This window comes from Antechinus flavipes, chromosome 4 (genome assembly GCF_016432865.1).
Source record: "Antechinus flavipes isolate AdamAnt ecotype Samford, QLD, Australia chromosome 4, AdamAnt_v2, whole genome shotgun sequence".
Lineage (NCBI taxonomy): Eukaryota > Metazoa > Chordata > Mammalia > Dasyuromorphia > Dasyuridae > Antechinus > Antechinus flavipes.
The window spans coordinates 370,269,707-370,292,310 of record NC_067401.1 but is presented as its reverse complement, the minus strand read 5'-3'; the positions used below and the strand labels follow the sequence as shown (position 1 = coordinate 370,292,310).

The following is a 22,604-nucleotide window of genomic DNA, read 5'->3' as shown; positions in this document are numbered from 1 at the left end:
ACCTTTACTAATCATCTTTTTAACTTGAGGCTAAAAGAGTTCACTTACCATTCGGATATTCAGGCTTAGTCCAGGAGATATTAAAGGAATCAGATGAATAGGACTGGGCTTTAGGAGCAGCAACACCTTCTGGGACAGTCTCATCAGTTAAAGCCATACTGATTTCACTAATTTTGCATCCCCCTCCTGTGCAAGCCTTAAAATACCAAAGAAAAACAAATAAATGCATTGTCCTCCATATCTCATTTAACCAAATGAAAACTGTTAAAGATCTTTCATTCAGTATCTCAACTTATGCTAGATAGCAAACAGCTAAAGAAAGCCATAATTCCATTCCTAATGACTCTGAAAATTATTGTGGTTCAATGCTTAAGTTTGATTTTTAAGGTTTTTGTTTTGTTATTTTAAGACATGGACTAGACATCTATAAATATTACTAAGAAAACTCAACTCTATGAATTATACATATGTATATCACATATTACTGTTTACATATCGTTACTGAAATTACCTTGCATCTATTGGTAAGAGTATATACTCAGACCATGCAGGAAAAGAGTATCCTAAACTCTGCACTGCAACTTTATAGCAACAAATTCACTTTGCAGAAAATTGAAAGAAAGGCCTAAGAGACTTCCTTTCTATTTCCAGTAGAGTGACCAAGTTACTAGAGTTAATATAAAAGTTGAAAATGAATAAAACATTATTTATCATAAATCAATACATAAAAGTTATTGAGTGCACCTTTAATGGACAGAAGGGTCAAATCATTTTGAGTTTCAGGTATTATATGAGATTAAATCTACCACATGGCTAACAAACTTAAAAGGCCAAAATCTGGCCTACTAAGGTGATCATCTTGCCAGGAATATTTAAAATGTTAAAAAAAAAATACAGGAACTCCCCCTAAATATGTGCTCATATAACAAACCAAAATGAATGAAAAAAAATAAGTTGACATATTAGGAAAATAATACCAATATCTAGTCATATAAATAGGAATTTCTGTGTAAATTTCAATGTATGCTAAATGATTTTTGGAAATTTATTGATAAAGACAGCAACAAATATATACACTTATTATCAATATATTTGAAAACTATAGTTAAGCTACAATTTAAGCACTCACTAGGGGCTAATTACAATTTTAGTATTAATTTCAACTACTTCATTAAGGCATTTATTTAAATTTGAACTAAAATTATTGAGAAAATGAAATAACAAAAATGACAAATTCTGATATAACCTTTAAAATAGCAAATAAGCACTGATTTAAAAATCAAAACATTAGTGTATTTCTCTCTGCACCACAATTTAAAGAACTGCAACCACAAGTTCTTTAGCCTTCATTTCTTAAGGTTTCTAACACAGAAGGATTTTGTGGTTATTCACACAAACAAAATAAGAGAAATACACCTCTTTCTTAAATGGTGACTTTTCATTGGAGCACAAAACTGTTTTTCATCATACAGCTTCAACATAAGTAGAAGTAAAACTGCTTTTTTCTTTTCCATGCTGTAACAATGCGGGAATTTCATAGACCATCAGAATATTTTTCATCAAACTAACAATTTTAAGCTGTGTTTTGGGAATTAAACTTCACAGAGATTGGGGCCCTAATTAACCTCTCTGGGCTTCCTCTAATTCTTGGTCATGGCATACGCATATATATATATATATATATATATATATATGTAAGAGATAAACTTGCCTGCTCCTGGGGATGAAATCTTTGCAAATAAAGAAGAATCAATTGAACATGTTGCCAAACTCTTTTTGCACACCTAATCACCTCCAAGGCTTTAGGGCATGTCCTCCAGTAGCTTAAATTATTATCAGCTAATTTAAAAAAAAAAAAAAAAAACCCTCCAAAGTACAATCTCAACATGCTGGAAGTCAACCAGAAAGTTAAGAAGGAAAAGAGATCATATAGCAAAGTTGAATTATCAGGAGGAAAAGTTCAAAGACTAATCAATTCTAATTCTAATACTTTTATTTTCTATCTTGAGGGGAGTTTTTTTGGGGGGAGTAATTTGGGGGACATGAAAAGTGGAAGATGCCACAAAGTTCCACCAGGGTTAAGAATTGGGATTAAATGTTACAACAGTGATAGTGAACACCCATATTTTTCTCCCCAATTTTCCTCTTTCCCATTGATTGATTCTCAAATACACTATCATTCTGTTCAAAAAAAAATTAAATGTTTTAAGATTTTGCTCCATGATTTTAAAAAGGTAAGGTCATAGCATACCCTAAGTTAATTGGATAAATCCTGAGGTTATTAAGCCTTCTTCTATATTTATCTCTGATGAGAGGTAGGTGGACTGGTAACCTGACAAATTCACCTCATAAAAAGATAAAGGAAATTTTAATATGGCCATCTTTCCATAGTATCCCTATGCTTTAGGCTCTACCTCTAGCACAATGTTCCCTTGAATTCCCTGAGTTCCTGTGTTTCCTACTAGTGAACCTTCAACAATTCTGCTTTTTTCCTACAACTTGTTCTGGAAGGAGTAATCAATTCATTCTTACTCTTCCCAAAAAGAAAATCTGTATCAATTTCTTTATGGCTTCACTTTCTATCCTTTTGGCTTCCTTGACCAAATAGTCTTCTGTGACCACGATCACACCCTTATAAATGTTGCCTTTTCCTATTAAAATATAAGTTCTTTAATGACAGGAATTGTCTTGTCTTTTCTATTTGTGTCCTCAGTTCTTATGTTGCTTGGCAAAAAATGAGTCTTAGATATATTTTATTTTTCATTAATTCATTCAAGAACAATCTTTATACATAAAACCATAATATGTACAAAGAATACCTAGAGCACAGGGTTGTCTTATAAACATCCCTAATTTTGATATTACTTTCATTTTATATAAAATATAGTACCTTTGATGTCAGGACTATGGAAATGGTATCATTTCTAGTACCTATCACAGTGTTCTACAAAGTGAAAAGATTTTAACCAATATTCAACATTATCTCTTTGAGCTTTACAACAATCCTGGAAGATAGATGTTATCATTAATCCTATTTTACAAATGAGAAAACTAAGGCAAATGGAAGTTATAGGACTTACTCAGGGTCACATAGCTAGTAAATATATGAGGCAGGATTCAAACTCTGTTCTTCCTGACTACAACCCCTGTTCTATTTATTGTAAAAATTAACAATACCTAACTTCCATCTTTAAATAAAAGGTATCATCATTCTTCCAGTCACTCAGATTTGCAAACTAAGACCAATCCTCAATTTATCACTTTCCCTCTAATAAATTGACAAGTCTGATTGATTTTACCTCTTTAACATCTCTGCATATATTACAACTGGCCCTACCTCAGGCTTTGATATCATCTCTCACCCAGGATATCACAATGATCTTTTACTGGTCTCAAGGATTCATTTCCCCCTGTCTCCAGCTCATCTTCCACACAGCTTCTAGATTTATTTATTCTTAAATCATACTACTATGTCACTCTTCTGCTCAAGAAGCCTTGACAGCTTCCTGTTGCTCTTAAAATATAAACTCCTCTGGCATGTAAAGCCTTTAACTATTTGATTCTGACTAATGTATCCAGGTTAATCATACATTACTGCCCCTTACACAATCAACTTTACAGCCAACTCTGACCTATTTTATGTTCACCATACACAATATTCAATCTTGTGGCTCTATGTTATCTCTCCATTACCAAGAAGATTCTGCTTCCTCATGTCTATTTTTTGCAATCTCTGGCTCCTTTCAAGTTCAATTTTGATAACATTTACTTGAGTCCCCTCCTGATGTTCCCATTTCCCAGAGTTTCATCATAGCACAGTACCTGACATTTAGTAGGCATTTAGTGTCTGTTGGTGAAATGTGGCCATCTAAACATTTCTGAATTAATCTAAAAGTGCTTTCACCTCATCCACATTTTTCCAACTTTTTCAAAAGAACTATGTTTTCAAAGGGATTTGTTCTGACATGGAACAAATGGAATATTTGGAGAGTATTATTCAAATCAAGCTATTTTATTTCATTCAACATGGCTCCTTAGGCTTTCAAAGCCCACTCAACAAACTTCAGTAGAAGTAATCTGAAGAGGCCCTGAGAGGAAGCAACAGCCCTCCTCAGAAAATTATTACTATTCCAGATTTCCATCCCCTATAGAATAAGGGATTTTGCTTGGATCTCCGCTCATCCACTTAGTGATACCCGGTTCCTCTGATTGCACATCTTACCTGCTGTAAAGGACCAGAACTCTGAAAAAGAATACTTGAAATAAGATGTTAACTCAGTAGAATTGATGAGATGTTGATTCTCTAGTTCACATATATACTTAGTACTTAATATGGTGATATAATGGTTCTCTACTTCACACATATTCAGTATGCTATAATGATGTAATTGTACTAAGGTATATAAGGGCTGAGAAGGACTGGAAAAGAGACATTCCATTTTTGATCAACCTTCTGTGGCTCTCCTGCCTTTATCACTTCTCCACTAAAGCCCAGGACTCGAGCTGATCCCAAGGTCCTCCAGAAAGCCTCTACAACCTGCCACAAACAACATGAAATATTTCATTAAATGTTCCAATATGCCAAATCTGGGTAATTATATCCACAGCATTCCCCTGGCCTATTAATTTAGATACCTTGTCAATAAAGTAAATGGGTTTGTCTAACTTGACTTGTTCTTTGTGATGCAATGTGGACTTTTTGGGATACCCATTTCCATTTAAAAATACTGGCTAACCATTGTTTTTACTGTTTGATCTAGTATTTTCCCAGGAATTACAGTCAAGCTCAGTTGGCTATAGTTTGTAGATTATTTTCTTTTTAATTTTTTGGGGAAATTGAAGTAATATTTGCCTTTCCATAGTCCCATGGTACCTCTCTTATTCATCAAGATCTTTCAAATAATTGGGACAAATGTTTGTTTGGCAGTTTATTTGGCAGATATTGTTTGCCAATATCATTTGGCAGAATGATATTCACTGTTTCTTTCAGTACCTAAGGATGCAGTTTATCTGGATCAGGTGTCTTGAATTCATCATGAATGATAAAAAATGCTTTCAAGCTGTCCTAATTTGTTAAATACTTCAATATTACCAATGTATTCATGACTAATTAATATGGTCCCCTATGGCTCAAATGGAAACTCAATCATTTCTCTTCATTCTGTGTGACTGTTGTCTGTGCCCTACTATATAACCTCAAAGGGAAGTTATCCAACACTGGGCCAGAATTAAGTGGACAATGTTATCATTCAGGATTCTCTTTGACCAATAAGGAAAAAAAAAAGTAAAATGGGACAAAACATATATCAAAGGAGATAATATGTAAAATGGTTTGTGGACCTTTTGGTGCTATTTAAATGCTATCTCTTACATTATTTTAAAAAGACTAATAGAAGGTGACATGATAGAAACATGCATATGAATGTTGATGATACATGTGTTTATACATTTTTCTCTAATATTATTAAACTACTAACTGTCCTTATTCAACGATATTCCCAATGTAAAGCAGTATATATTTTTGAATGTCAAATAAAGAATTTTATATTTCAAAAAAAATTACTTATCATTGTGCCTGGAAGAAAATAGGCCCCAAATTAATGCTTATTCACTTCCCATTCTCCCATAATTTCATCAAGAACAAGGCCTGCCAGAAGAATCTTATTTCCTTTTTGAGAAACTTATACCACTTTTAGATCAGGAGAATGTAGTAATATTTTAGTTGGGATTTCATGCTATTCTTATGGAAAACATATTGAAATAAATGAGAAAACAATAACTCAGTGAATTTGAAACTCATTGAATGACCAGAATCAACTTGTTAATGAATCAATATCAAGATGGAGTGTACTAGGATCTGTACTTTGCTTTCTGAATTTTTATCAGGAATTTCAATAAAGATAAAGATGAAGTTTTTATCAAATTTGCTTATAAAACAAATCTAGCAAAGTTATATAGCACACGTAATGACACAATCAGGAATCAAAATTTGACCCTATATTTGTGACCAAAGATAAGTTAATAAATTATAATATAAAAAGAACAAATGTAAAGTTTTAATTTGGGTTTAAAAAAATCAACTTTACAAGTACAAATTTTTTTTTAAAATAGGTAAAAACCAATTTAATTTTATTTTATTTTTAAATCTGGGAAATTTGGAAGACAATAAATTCAATATGAATAAATGGTGTGTTATGCAAATAACATTATATTCAAAGAACAACAAAGTAAATAATGAAGAAGGTGAAAAGCCCACATTCTCTGTTTTGGTCAGATACATCAAAAACATTGTGTTCAATTCTACATGCTGCATTTTGAGGAAGATGTGGATATGAACTAGAAAGTATCCCAAAGTCTACTGGGATGGACTAAAGTCTCTGGACCATTTCAAATAATGACTGCTGAACAAAAGTAGGGGAAGGGGCAATAGTTTGGAGAATGAAAGAATTTGTAGAATTTTGTTAATACTGGGACTGGGAGTGGGGGAAGGAAAGAGTATGTAATTATCTTCAAATATCATAAAGAAGAGGGAATAGACTTCTTTTGCCATACTTTGGAAGGCAGAGCAAGAAGAAAGTAGTAAAAATTACAAAGAATACACATACACACATGTATATGTGTATGTATATATGAAGTATATATGATTCTAGGAAATCAGCTAAAGAGGGGTGGTATAGAAGAGTGACCTAATTCATATGGCAAGTGACTGGATTAGAAGATCTCTGAGATCACTACTCACTCTGAGATTCTATGAGTTGATGAAAATCTTTCTAAAATTTGTAATATATTTTATTTAGTACACTGACCAAGCCAAGCCATTTAACTTGCAAAAACCTCTGTGTCCTCAAATATAAAATGGGGATTATAATACCTATCATTCCTACCTCACAGGCATGGTGTAAAACTTAAATGGGATAATGTATTTAAAATTTAATTTAAATTTAAAAATTTAATTAAAATTTTTAAAAATTGTAACTGTAAAACATTATATAAATCTCAATTATTATGAAAATCTATTTTGACCTTCACATAAATTAGCATATGATTATATGATAGTTGATTCTTGTTTATTATTCGGAATATTGTTTAAAGTCATCATTTTAAACATCAGAGAGTCTTAGAAAGAAATGTAAAAGGTTTATACCAATATCCTAATTTTGCAGAAAAAGAAAAGAAATTGAGTCAACCAAGTGATATGGTCAGATTAGTAAGTACACTGATTTCTTAACCATGTTCTTCCACTAAATCATGCTGTTTGTTATCACCTGGTTTTATATACACAAAAGATAAAGAAGATTGTTCTAACTTAATGTTAACCTGGATGACACACTGAATTTTTTTTCTCCCACATAACTATAATACCAGTTTCTCTTGTTGTCCATTCTCCTAATGAAAACAGTGCTGAGAAATTTCTATTTAATTCTGCTCAGTTGGTTACCAGCTAATTGAGGCTTTATTGTATACTGAAATTAATGTTGTATTATAAATTGTGTAGATTTCTGTATTAGCCCTTAAATATCTAGTTAATTCACTTTTCACTTTCCAGACAGGGAACAATCAAAGAGGTCATGGGTATTTCAATTTCCCAAGTTGTGTTCTAATACCTAGGCATGATGAGTAACTTAAATCCAGGTTTTTCAATGATGTTTGTGAATGCCCTTGTTTGGGGGTTTCAAGTCAGACAGTTAACAATAGTTGAATATAGTTTATTTTCTTGTGGTATAATATTTAGAGCATTCAAGAGCATGTTAAGTAAAATGAATGCATACACAGTGTCTACATAAATGTAAATTTATTCATAATCAAGAGCAGAATATTTTCTATGGCATTTATCAAAGCAAATAACCTTATATAGGTATTGCTATAAAATGAAAAGTGTGTTTAAAACAAATAAGGACAATCGCATATTTATATTCAGTTATTTTCAGATGTGCTATTAAACTTTAAAAGTATTATATTTCATAAAAATAAAAAAAACACACAAAAGAAAACACTACCCTGAAATTTCACAAAGATATCAAGGTCTTTTAAAAGACCTTCTTTAAAAGCTGTGATTTTGCATTTTTAAAAATTACGTGTATATGCATGTGTGTAACATTTATTAGTTGCTATATTTTAGTGAAAGAAGTGACTGCTCTATTGATATAGAAATGTAATGGGGGCTATACTATAAAAATAATCTAAAATATTTGGGGCTCATTTAAACCTTCATTTAAAAAAAATAAGATCAAATTTTCATACTGTGAATTGTTTTTCAAATGAATACAAGCTCCCACAGGGAAATGACCTTATTAATCCAGGCATTTTGGAAAATGCTGTCCACAATTATGGCATTCTACAAATAAGAAAAGTGAAATAATTCCTGATAATCCCAAATTAGATTTGGAAAAACCTACTGATTCAAATTATTATTTTGCTATTTGGGCTAACAGCAAATGAATATATCTGAAATGGATCAACATAGCTCATATTTAGGATATAAAGTGATTTTAAAATGTGAATTGTAATATAATTGCTGCTTTTTATTTTGGAATGAAGAAAGAAAAGGGAAAATCAGCAAAACTTACAGCTAGCTTTATTAGGTATCTGGTACCAGGAAAGAGGTGTTGTATAGTGTGATCCTGGAAAAGTTCTGTACTGTTATAGATGACATTCCAAATTGTAACATTTTGTTCATGATCTGCCATATATAATATATAGCGCTCCAGAATTCCATTTAATTTCTCAGGCTGTTTCCATCTGGAAAAAAAGAAATACAGCATAACTGTCACTAATCATTAACTGTATCAATGAAATGAGAAAGTTTTTATTGTTGTTGTAGCTGTTTGTTTTGGTTTGGGGGGATTGTTTCAGACTGTATCTCCCTAGCTTATGGTGGGTAGAAGTGCTTTACCATCTCACAAGCTGGATCTCATTGCTAATCAGCACTTTGAACTGCTCCATTTCAGACATAGGCTAGATTGTCTCTCTTTAGATTGCCTACTGGTCCCTTACTCCCAGGCACTTATCATATGGGTGATAGAACTAGATTGGTTTTAGCTATATACTACAAGGTAAACTTTTCAAATTCAAGCAATTTCTCAGCCTCAGTTAACCCATTATCAGGAACTGTCAGAGTGTGCCATCATGCCCAACAAAGTGGGAAGATTTTAAATGTGTAATTATATATCAAGCAATACAAAACAATTGAGGAATAAGAAGCAATTTTTTAAAGTTTTTTTTCAAAATGTATGCATAGTTTTCAACATTCAACATTGCAAAACCTTGTGTTCCAAATGTTTAAGTCCCTCCCTTCCCTTCACCCCCTTCTCAGACAACAAGTAATCCAATATATGTTAAATATGTGCAATTCTTCTATACATATTTCCACAATTATCATGAAGCAATTTTTTAAAAAGTAAATACCTATTATATTGAGTACCCATGACTGAAATATGTTACCTCCTCTACTAGGACTACTGTCCTTCCTGATTTCATTTAAATCCTGACTAAAATCTCACATTCTATAGGATGTCTTCCCCATTTCCTCTTAATACTAGTGTCTTCAATCTGTTAATAATTTCCTACTTGTTCTGTAGCTTGCTTTGCATATATTTATTTATTCCTTTAAACTGTAATCTCCTTCAAGGCAGGAACTAATATTTTTGCTTCTTTTTTATACCCAATCATTTAGCACAGTGGGCACTTATAAGATTTATTGATTGATTAGTAAATAATAGGAGCAATGTTTGATGGTGTAGAGGATATAAAAGTATAAGACATGATTTCTAATCTTAAAAGTTTGTTATTTAGCTGGGGAGATAAGGCTAATAACACATGTGAAATAATTATTATAACTAACAGCTCGAGAACAAATAAAATTAAATACTAAATTATCTGAGATGCATGTGTGTGTGCATATCTGTGTATATGTGTGTGTTGCTCTTGGGGATCAAAGGAAAGGGAAATCAAAAGGGAAAACTATAGAGAATTTTGAGTAGGTCATAATGGGAAAGAAGCCAATGAAAATATAAAGTTATTAAGATATGTAAAAGATCACTTTATAAAATTTGTTGATTCCTGGTTGCAGGAGAGGCCAGATTTTTGATATTTGAGAATCTGAGATTCTATAAACAGGTATCAGGACCAATCTACACCTGTGATTTCATTGGTATAGGAAACTCCCAGATGAAATATTTTGCTCTAATAGTGCAAATCAGCACCTCCTCTACAACTTTACAAATTGCTCATTCCAGTAAGAAGTTCAGAGATTTTATGATTCCATGAAAATTTTTCATTTTTATTTTTAAGCATAATGAAAAGGTAAGAATGTTTCACATCTTTTATTACATTAATTGTGCTATAGACATTCAAACAACTGAGAAAAAATGCAACTAAGACAAGAAAGGGAAACAAGTTACAAAACCTGTGAGGTTTTTTTTTTTATTGAAGTTTGCACAGAGACTGTGCACATATGTAGTTTAGCCTGATTGCATAAAGACAAAAATGGAAATTAAGTTGGCAAGTGATAATCAAAGGTTCACAGAACCACTAAACTAATCACTTCTATGCATTTAATCACAATAAATTTAATTTTATGTCACAAACTCTTTCCCTGATTGAACTCACTAGGATTCTTGCATAAACCAGTATGTGTCGATTGTCAAGAAGCAGAATGTTTCTACTTACTGTACATAGATAGTTCTAGAATCCAACACAGTCAAGATGGGGGCTTCTATGTTATCTGGTGGCAGCTGTGCTGTAAACAAGGTGACCTGGGAACTGTTTGTACAGCCAACAATCGTGCATGCAGTGAGCAGAAACTGATGTGGCGTAAACACTGCTAAATCTAGGGAAAAAAATGAAACCAGAATTTATTGAACATGGTAGTTTTTATTCAGGCTTTTCAGCTTACAGAAACACTACTTCTGAGTACCTGGTACTTGTAGAGTGAATTTCAAATAATCATAAAATACAGAGGTTGGTTTTTCTTGAGTATCTTATGGCTGCTCCATGGATAGTTAAATCAGACAAACTATTGGTTTGACTGCCTTATCTTACAAACTTGATTGGTTTCTTGATGGGCATGACTATTATTCTAAATAGTTAAATCAATCCTGTGTTAGTCAAAGTTATGAGGCAAAATGCTCTCTTCCCCCCTCCAAAAGCTGATGAAAAGTAGCTGATTAAGAAGCTGGAGTAGAATTGAGAAATAGTTTATGGTTTGGGGTAAGAGTGACGGCTTGATGGTGGAGTGGAGAGGGGACCTGTGTTCAAGTCCTAACTTCCATACTTGTAAACTCTGTGAAAATAAATATATCACTAACTTTAGTTGTGGTGTTCTTTTTCTTCTTTAAAATATTAATGGTTCTCTCTGGGAGCAGGTTTCTTGGGGAGGTTTTCTGGAGGCAGCCTTAGTTTCAGTTGAAAGTAATAATCACCCAAATGCAGCCAGGTGCTGAAAGTTCAAATCTTTTATTGTGTCCTTCAATATAGCCCAGTTAGTTTTCTTAGAGGCCTCTCTCTCTCTCTCCTTGGTTCTAAGAGATCTTGCAGCTTTGTCCTTTTCTTCTGCCTCTGGCTCTAGCCAGCACCAAGGTAAAAGTTGTAATGAATCTTTCTTGCCTCCGAGAGAGGGCTTCTGGCTCTCCCAGACTGCTCTGTGTCTAGCCCAGAGTGCTCTCTGGGCCTAAGAGCTTCTTGCTTATATGAGCTCTCTAAAAGTGTGAACACAAGCATTGTTTCTATCATTTCTTTGCTTAGTACCTTTTTTCTTCTGGCCCATAACATTTCCTTGTAGATCAGATCAATCATACTGAACCATGCTAAATTAGATAATTATTGTCTCTATCAACTCTAATGACTTTACACTTTGTAAAGATTCCAACATTTGGTGAACATGCTTCATGTGCAAAAAGGTGCTAGTGATACCCATTATACCTACCTTACAGGATTGTCAGGGAACTCATATGAAATTACAGGTACAAAATTCTTTGTAAACCACAAAGATCTATGTAATTCTCACTTATTATAGTTAGAATAGAAATAGAGGATTTTCCGTATTTTTAAAAATCTCTACTCCCTAGGGAGTTATAAGTTGAATAATACTATGTAAGTGCCAGCCATCAGAGAATACAGTGCATAGAACTCCAGAAACCAAGAAAATGTGGATTCATATTCTGTTTGATACTTCCTACTTGAGCAATTCTGGCCAAGTCACTTGACTTCTTCCCATTTCCTTTTCTATGAAAGTAGGCGTAACAATAGCTCTTAATTCACAGGGTTGTTGTGAGTACATAAGTAATGTACTTAACAAATTTAACCTGCTGATTATTAGCTATTCTATTTCCTTTGGCTACTCTCAGGAGTAGCAGCAATGATGGAGTTTGTTGTTTAGTGGTTTGCAGTCGTATCATATTTTTTAATGACTCTTTTTTTTTTTTTTTTTTTTGGAGGGGGAGGATTTTGGCAAAGACAATGAAGTCATTTGCTTTTTCCTTCTCCAGCTCATTTTACATATGAGGAAACTAACAGACATGAAGTTAAGTAATCTGTCCAGTCACACAAATAGTAAGTGTCTGAAGCTGCATTTGTACTCAGATCTTTCTAATTCCAGGCCTATTGCTTTATCCATTGTACCAGTTTACAGATAAAACAATTATTTATCATTGTGGGGACTCCTGGGTGTAGAATATGCGTATAAACTGGTTGGGGTCAGCCTAAGTATAGGACAAGCTAGAGGTACCCAACACAAAGGAATATGTACAATTACTTTTTGCTCTTTCCTTTTATTAAATATATCCATGGGGGGGGAGGGGAGTGTTGTGTACACTATCCAAGTATGTCAGTGGATCACATGTGGTTGGGATGGGGAGAAGCAGACTTTATTATGCCAAGCTCACATTACAAAGAGCCATGAAATAGCTCTTACAAGATGGAGAATACTTCATTTCCACTATTCTAGTAGATAAAGGCTCAAAAGCAGTCTCCAATTGGGTAAATCCAAACCAATTAAATGCCCCTGGGCAGGGATAGGGAAAGCAATGTGTCAGAGCAGCCAGCTTCTTAGAAACAGAGAATTGAAAACAATTGTTTTATGGGATTTTCCAGAACTTAGTCTATTTTTTATTTAGTAAATAATAATCAATGTTTTAAATTTCACAATGTATTTTGCATAGATGTGTGTGAATGTATATGTCTCTTCATTTTGTTCTCACAGACCTGTGATATTACTATTCCTATTTTAGAGATGAAGAAACTTGAGCCTGAGAAGTCAAATGTCTTACCCAAAGTGAAAAAAAAAATTAGGAAAGGTTTGAGACAAGATTCAAATACCGATCTTTCTGGTTCTGAGTCCACCATGCCATCTAACTCCCATAGATCAGTGGATAATTAAAGTCTACCTATAAAAACTAAGTGACCCCCAATGAGAAATGGTGATGATCAATAATAGACAGATATAGTTAAATAGAAATGCATATACTATAATACACTAACACTTATTATATAATTATATATTGTTGTTCAGTTATATATATGCTGTTCATTATATATTATATATATGTTGTTCAGTTATTTTTAACCATGTCCAATTCTGTGTGCCCTTTTGGGTTTTTCTTGGTAAGAATAATGGAGTGATTTGCCATTTCCTTCTCCAGCTCACTTTACAGATGAGGAAATATTGATATAATATATGCCATATATTTATATATTATATTACTATCATCATACTATATTACATATAGTTTTATATCACAGTATATACATATAAGATGATATTATTTATATATACATATATTTTTATAAATCTATTGTACTACTTTTAGTAGGTAGAGTTTAATTATCCACACAAATATATATATACTATATTATATAGCTATATATAGTATATTAACAATTAACAATATATAACTATATAGAATATATAAATAATATACACATGGTATATTATATTTAAATAATATTAAATGTAATATGCTTATAATATATATGTCAATAACATTATCACACATAATTTAATTATATATGGTATTAGTATATCATACAAGTATGCTATATTAGCTATCTTATAAAATATAGTATATTATGAACATATATGCATATAAATTAGTTTATTATTCATAAACTATGATATATAGTTATCTATATGACATGGGATATTCTATTAGTATGCTTTACTATATATAAAACTATGATTATATCTATGTACATTTATATATCTCTATATATGGTACAACCATGAAGGAATAAAATGATTGGGATATAACTCATCTTGTTATAAGCTGAAGACTACAATGGTTGAACATAATTTTCAAAAAGAAAAAAAAAGATTGAAATTTTATAGAAGGTGTCATATTGGTAAAATATGTGAGAGAATAAAGGCATGTATCTTTGTCTTTCCCCTTTATGTCTCTGTCTCTGTCTCTGTCTCTGTCTTTAATCTGCCCCACTTCCAACTGACTCAGGGTAGAGTAAAAAATCTATTATCACTATCCAAGAAGTTTAAGTAGGGAGATAAGCCTTAGATAGTCTATTCTGTAGCTAGCTAGAAAGATCTTTCCTTACTCAATATTGGCCAAAAGAGAAGTGAAAGAAATTTATCTAAAATTTCTCATCTCCCAGACAACCAAACTCTCTCTGCTAATATAAATAGTCAGCTTTTCTGTTTTAGTATCTTGTATTTAGTATACACTGCCTTGTATATTAAAAAAGTATATTAGAGTTGTACATTGTAAGTGTATAGCATGTACTGCCTTATATATTAAAAAGTTAAGTGATTTAACCAGTCTCATAGTCAAGTTTTAAGCATTATACCTAAAGACTAATTAATACTTTTAAAAATGAAAGTCACCTATATCTCTAAGTTATTTGACTTACAACTTTGACCCTGAGTTAAATTCTCTGAAGAAAAAGAAACTGTACTGATTATATTCAATAACTATAAAATTTTATAAAGATAAATACCTTAGAATACAAATAAGTTTGTGTATTCATCAGACAGCTAAATGGTAGAATAGATAGAGAGCTGCATTTGGAGGTAGGATGACTTGTAATCCTATCCCAGAAATGTACTGGTTGTGTAACCCTAGACATGTCACTTAACATGAGTCTTAGTTGCCTCACCTATAAATTGTGGATAATGATAGCACCTACTTTTCTCTAAACTTATCAGAATCCAGAGTAATTCTTAGAGCATAAATTTGTTTGAATTGCATGGTAGAAAAAAGGATTAGGGCAGAAAAGGGTAAAAAGAGTGAAAATGAGGGAAATGTAAAAGGAAGAGGAAGAAGCAGCAAAGAAAAGCAAAGAAAAAATGATGGAAAGAGAAGAAAAAAAATAACCTTGACTAATAAGCTGCTCTGCTGTAAGATTTCATTCTAAACAAAATTTCCTCAAGAAATTTAAATCTTATACTTAAGTAAATTGTGTAACAAAGTCAAAGCTCATACTTTTTGCCTATGCAACAAAGTTAACCACAAGCAATTTCTGAAGGCAAAATAAGTTTCCAAATTTTCTACATGCTGAGTTAAGCTTTGTTAAAATTTTAGGTCAATAATTATTTATTTTTATATTCAAATATCTCATTAAAGGCATTTAATTTTAGCTGAGAAAAAAGAGCACCATAAACATAAGTGTCATTTATACTTCATTGCTAACACATATTTTCATGTTCCAGAATATTTCTGAAATAATGTATCCACATTTTAGGTACAAATATGCTTAAATCCCATTAACCTTGAACCATTACAATTTCACATATAAAAAGATTAATGGAATGCAAGCTAATTCAGGCAAATAGATTTTGCATTACACTGATAATAAAGGTAAAATAAGAAAAGAATGCTTTGATTTTCACGTAAAATAAAATTAATTGGTTAAATATATAGGTCACCAGAAGCAGAAAAATTATATATATATATATATATATATATATATATATGTGTGTGTGTGTGTGTGTGTGTGTGTGTGTGTGTGTGTGTGTGTATATGTAGATATATATAGATAGATATATGTATACATATATATATATATATATTCATGCATATAGGTGTGTGCATGTATATATACATACACACATATATACAATAAATCTAGGAGTACTAGGAGACTAAAGGAAGTTATCATAAAAAATGATCTTGATGCATTTTAAGAAACCCCATATTTGTGACTATTCTCTCCAATACACAAAAATAAAGAAAGATATCTGCAAAGAAGATGTAGAAAGGAAATATTGCAAAATACAAGAGGAAGCAATTTGGCATAGCCAGACACTGCTGGGAAGTGACAACCACAGATGTACTATGTGGACATGAAGCAGGCAGAACAATGGTGTCTTTATTTCCATGGGATCCTGTATAACCTAAATGCTAAAACCAAAGCTTCTTACATCAAATCATCCTAGGAGACAGAGGCTTCAAATGTTTCTAAGAGAAAGATTTTTGGCCCTAAATATGTTGTTGGCTGGAGGTAAACACTGTGATGAAATAAAGTATATATACTTAACACCCCCAATCTTCCAATTTGGTCACTGTCATTTAATCACATCCCCAATACACAAATGTACTGTATGTGTCCTCTCAGATGCTCGGTCACCTCTCTTGCCCCCAAATCTCTATCAAAAAGTGCTTGCAAGTAATAACAACAATTTTAATGGATAATGTTTATATAGAACTTACTATGTGCCAGGCACCAAGCTAAATGAGTTATAATTATTAAGTCATTTGATCTATATAACAAATCTGAGAAGTAGTAGTTATTATCTCCATTTTACAGATGAGGAAACTGAAGTAAACAGAAGTTAAGTGACTTGCTCTGTCACACAGCTAATAAATATTTGAGGCCATATTTGATCTGAGGTCTTCCTCACTCCAGCTCAGTTATTTTTAATAAAAAGCCTTCTTCATCTGTTCTCTATGCTAGGCATTGGGGACAAAGTAAGAAACTGATAGTTCCTGCTCTTGTGACCTTACAACCCAGTAGGAAGAGACATAATATTAAAGAGAGAAATGATGATAATGTATTTATAAAGCACTTAAATGATTTAAAAATTTAAAGGCAACTAGGTGTCATAGTGGATGGAGCACTGGGCTTAGAAGCAGAAAGATTCATCTTCATGAGTTCAAATCTGTTTTCAGACACTTATTAGTCTAGGTAAGTCACTTAACCCTGTGTGCTTCTGTTTCTTTATAAAATGAGCTGGAGAATAAAATGGCAAACCACTTCAGTTATCTGCCAGGAAAATCTCAAATGGTGTCACAGAAAGCCAGACATGACTGAAAAAATGACTTCACTTCAACAAAAAGAGGACACAACAAAGAGAATGCTAGACTTTGAATGAAAATCCTAATTCAAATGTTGCTTCAGATACAAAGTGTTTGACTCAAGGCAACTCACTTTAGCCGTGCAAATATCGGTTTCCTGAGTAACAGGCCCAATCTCACACAGTTATTGTGAGGTCCAAATACGATAACATATGCAAAATGCTTTGGAGACCTTAAAGCCCTACATAAATGCTTGCTATTATTATTTTTTTAAAAGTGTTTTTCTTAAATAATACTCCTTTCCCAATTGGTGTGAACTTGTTTATGCAAGACTCTGCCTGCCTGAGAAGAGAATGCTTCTACCTATACCCTCCTAACTGAGACTTGATTGTTAACTTCTAGTTATAATATGCTTCTTAGGTATTTAATGTGCAAGCAGGGCCTCAATATTCACTGAAGTAAACTGGAAATTAACCAGACTTAGATGTTCTCAATGTATCTTCTCAATAGAGGCAAGCACAAGCCATGTCAATACTATCAGAGAGAAAGCTGAGCTAGATTGAGCTTTTGAGGTTTCTTCCTACTCTGAGATTTTACAGTTATAAGAAAAGCATATCAGATTGCATATTGTATCCAGTAATTTTTCCTTTGACTGCCAATTAAAATCTCATTTGTTTTGGACTTTGAGAATACTATGAACTGCTCGCTTGATCCTTATGAGCGAGTTCCAGTATCCCCAACTCTGTTCTGGTTACCCCTGCTGCTCTGCACTGTCCACAATAATTCCTATCTTAAACTGTTCCTTGGTTTTAAAATTCTAAGAACAGATGTCACACTGAGAGCAACTGTCAACTTCCAAATAAAGGTGAACTCTACATTAGTTCTTTCTCATGCAATCACACTATCATGTCCTGCTGGCAAATGATAACTATTCATCTTGAATATACATTTTCTTTTTCCAATTAAGAGCTAAACTTCAAGTCAGAGCCTACAAATGACATGCAAAGGACAAATAGTTCTTCATACTCTCATCATGCAGCACATATTAGGTCCTCTTAAAACACTTGATATTTTTGCTTTTAGTGCTAAATGTCAGAGAAGTATACAAACATAAATCAAAACAGCTTAGAACATCATATTGGGATTTTTATTTTAAGTCGAGAGCTTAGAAACACTAGCAGGCAAAAATTTGTATAACAAAACTTCTGTTGTTGTTTTACTTTTGAGTCATTATACAGTTGTATCATGCCCCTCAAGATGTATTATAAATATATTTCTACCAGAAAATGAGATGCCACTTGTACTATTGCATAATGAGATGTAGAAGAAGGAAAAGAGAGCATAGATTATAAGATACAGAGATAATAAGAATGCAGAACTTAACAAGATAGGTAGACTGAGAAGTCAGTTATAAAACATGATAAGGTAATCAGTGAAGAAAGTAGGTTGAATTTAGAGGAAAAGAGCACAATTTACAAGTTGAGGGTGGAAAGGACAAGCAGCAATGAGTACAGGGGAAAAAAAAGAATAAAAACAATAACCAAAGAGGTGACCAAAAAATCCAGTTAATAAAAAGATAGGAAAGGGAAAGAGTGATAGGAAAAAAAAGAGAAATTCATTGGTTACAACAACATTAAATAAAACCACCAACTTAAAATTAAAAGCAAAGTGGGAATACAATGAAATGTGCATATTCTTGGCTAATATTTCTCTTTCAAAATCAATATCATTATTCAAACAATTTTAGGTATGAACTAGAATCTGAGTAGTGTGGATGGCAGAAGGGGAGAGAAGATGTCCTGAAAACATAAGGTCATGGTTTGTAGGAGCACCTAATACCAGCATCTTGTTTTCCATTTGCTTGATCACAGCATTTGCATAAGATCAAATATAGGAAGTTGTGGACATGAAAAACAGACTGCTCCAAGATGCATCAGAAATGGATCTACAAGCATTATCTAGAGATGTGTTAGTTACAAGGAAATGCATCCCAGTGCATGGAAGCCTCACCAATTACTGTCACACAAACTATAATTTACTATACCATTCATGAATTATATGCTATTTTACGATTGATTTCATGCTGTTGTTGGGAGAATTCCATTGATCTCAATTTATAAAATGAACCAATGAGCAGGAGATGATTTTCTTTTTTACTCAGTGTAAACTGAACAATTTTTATCATCTATCATGCTATTTAATCCCACCATTAGAAAATTAAAAAGCTGTTTTTGCCTCTTAGATACTTTAATGTATCCTAACACCTTTTATTATTTATTAAACAACAGATTTCCCACCAAAAACTTCATCTGACATGCACAAATATAAAAACAATTTTGGGCCCAGGTGGTCCCTATAAATCTTTTTATCATCTGATATTCTAAATTTAGAACCATTGCTAAGATTCTGACTCAGTAATAACCCAAATTAGGTATCAAACCTAGGGAGGTGATATAGATGCTGGAAGAGCAATGAGGTATGCCAGAGTTAGCATGGGGTATTAGGCTGCTTTATTCTTTGCCATTGAGCAGTCCTTGCTCCACATTGCTGGCTCACCTTTTTTACTCCAGGAAAACCAGAGTCCTGACCGTCATGTTAATGAAAAAGAAAGGTTCATCCAGTCTGAATTTCATTACTTTTTTTTGTTCCTTCTTGATACCTTAACTTGTAGTCTGCTCCTCTTCCTACTTTGTGAATATTAACCACCATTAAAATCTGACCCCAAATCTTCAGTCAACTAGCTATTAGAGGTAGTTTTGGGACTGGTTGGTCCTGATAGTGTCTTGATGTTTGTTGCAAACTGCTTTACTAAACAACTCCCCCCCCAAAAAAAATCAACTTTCTTATTTATAATAATTCCTTTTTCTTTCCTCTTCAGCAGTCACTTTCTTTCTCTTCTTCACAACTCCATTCAGTAACATTCATTATTCATGAAACATGCAAAGTGGCTCATATTATTATATTATACTATATAACCTTAGCACATAATGGTATGTAACATACACCATAATTTGTATGTTTTATATTTTCTTTCCAAGCCTTCCTATATCATCATTTTTTTACCACCTTAAACTATAGTGTCTTTAAGAACAGGAAGAAGATCAACTTGTTGGCCATCTAGGATAGCACCTCATATAGCAATTTTTTGATGGAAGGGAAGGCAAGGAAATGATGAGATGAGAGAGGGAGGAAAAGAAGAGAAAAGAGAGAGGGATAAAGGAAAGGGGGAGGGAAGAAGGGGAAAATATTTACAAAATTCAAGGTGTGCACTTTAAAATTTTTGTGTTTTTTAACAATGTTAAAAAAATTGTTCAGAATTTTCAACCTTATATAGTTAGCACATATATGGAAATATGATGCATCATCATCATTATTATTATTATTATTAAGAGAAACAATGACAACACCTTTAACTTAAACAAAAAAAAGTTAAAGTTAAACATTTTGAGAAAATACCAACTATTAAGTAGTTCATCTACTATTTTCATAAGACTACAAAATACCCCCCCCCCAAATTACATCATTTCCCCTCCTCTTTTTTGATGATTCAAAATTACAAGAGACAGGCACAAGGCCAAGAAGAAGGATGAGGGAGGGAGACAGGGAGAAATGCTAGGACATTCCAAAGGCAAGTAGCTAAGGGGGAGAAATTGAAAGACAGACCTAGTTGAGACAGACTAAGGATGACTTAAACATGAAGGAAACAAGAGGAAGATGTCACTGCAGTAAGTTGTGGTAATGAGGGATAAGGCTCCTTCATTTCTCTCTTTACTCTCTGTTAGACAGAACAAAAGGCTCTGATGCAAAGGCTCCTTGGGCTGACATCATTCTCAGATGGCTGTCCTCCAGTCTGGTTTCCTGATCATTTCTAATAACCTATTTGTAATAAATTACAGTCTACTGAACTGAGGATTGTTTTCCTTGGCGAGGTTCACAAATATAAGCCAAGAGCTATACTTTTTTGCTTCTTTGTCTGCTTGCCTCTGGGCAAGAAGAGTCCTATAAATAGGGAAGAGGTATCTGGCTGTCAATTTTCACACATGCTTTTAAAGAGATCGGCACACTCTGGGCAAAACCTTTTTTTTTTTTTTTTTTTTTGTCTTTGGATTTGTTCCACATGCTAAGAAAAGTGGAAAGTTGAAATTTTCTAGTTAATGCAGTTCCACAAAAATCCCATTCTTCCTTCAGTTATTTAAATCTTTCTACTAAAAATGCCCCATTTCAAATTATATAAATATATATCAGTCAGCAACATTGATTATACTAAGCTAAAAGTTATTAATCTGGGATCCATGAACTATCTTCTATCTAAAACCATATTTAAGTATGTAATTCCATGTATTTAATTTGTGCATTTAAAAACATTATTTTGTGTAAGAATCCATTTAACAGACTGCCAAAGAACTCTATGAAAAAAAGCCTAATACCCATGCCCCAGGTATAGAAGAAGTCAATTAAAATAAAAACTTTAATCTAAGGTACTCTATATGATTCTGGATATAAAATAATAATTAATAACTGGGATATGATTGAATTGATATTGGGAACTTCTACTAAAGCAAACAAACACTTTCTCTTCAATTTATAGTCCTTAGAGTATTACCTACAATACAGAAAAATTATGTGATTTACTCAGGCTACAACAGTTACTATGTGTCAGAAGCAGAATTTGAATACAGCTCTTTCTGGATTGCTATCCTCTACACCACATGTCCTCTGCTGATAATATATTGAAAAGAAATAAGACATAAAGCTTGCATTGAGAAACCTAAAATCTGAAGATAAATGTAACTAATTATTGAATGAGAAATTGATAGGTATTGAGAAATCTACAAAGCAGATTTAATTTGATATAACTTATAGGTAGGTACCACTGAAGACTCATAATGAGGAGAATGATATCATCAAAACACAAAGTACAGTCACATCTCAAAATATATTTCATAATATTAAACTCAACAAATATTTATCAAACACTAAGTATGTAAAATGAAAACTTGTTTAAATACAGTCTCTGTCACAGATTAGTTGCGTAGTCACTTAATTTCCCATGCCCTAAGTGCACTGAAGACTATAATTTACAGAGAAGTTGTCAGGCTACATCAGGAGAGCAAGTTTCTATACAAGAAACAGCATGAAGAACCCATACTGATTAAATCATAAAGATCAATATATGTATGTATGTGTATTTGTTGATATATATATATATATATATACTCACAAACTTATAGATACTTACATATATGACAATGCACTAGTACAATGTAAAAATGAAAAAGCAAGTAGCTCTCAAGTATTTAACATCTATAGGAGGTAGGAGTTGATGAATAACTCATTCAGATAAACTCTATGTAAACATATATG

The 22,604-nt window shown here is 32.6% G+C and overlaps 1 protein-coding gene across 1 annotated transcript in view; it reads right to left on the bottom strand.

Moving 5' to 3' along the window:
- The window catches only part of USH2A (usherin), a 998,601-nt gene that overhangs the window by 504,677 nt on the left and 471,320 nt on the right, over positions 1–22,604 (bottom strand). Inside the window, exons 32-34 of the mRNA XM_051996749.1 lie at positions 10,669–10,828; positions 8,568–8,739; positions 49–196 (exon numbers count right to left, since the gene is read on the bottom strand). Coding sequence (XP_051852709.1) covers positions 49–196; positions 8,568–8,739; positions 10,669–10,828 — 480 coding nt within the window. The remainder of the gene's footprint in view (positions 1–48; positions 197–8,567; positions 8,740–10,668; positions 10,829–22,604) is intronic.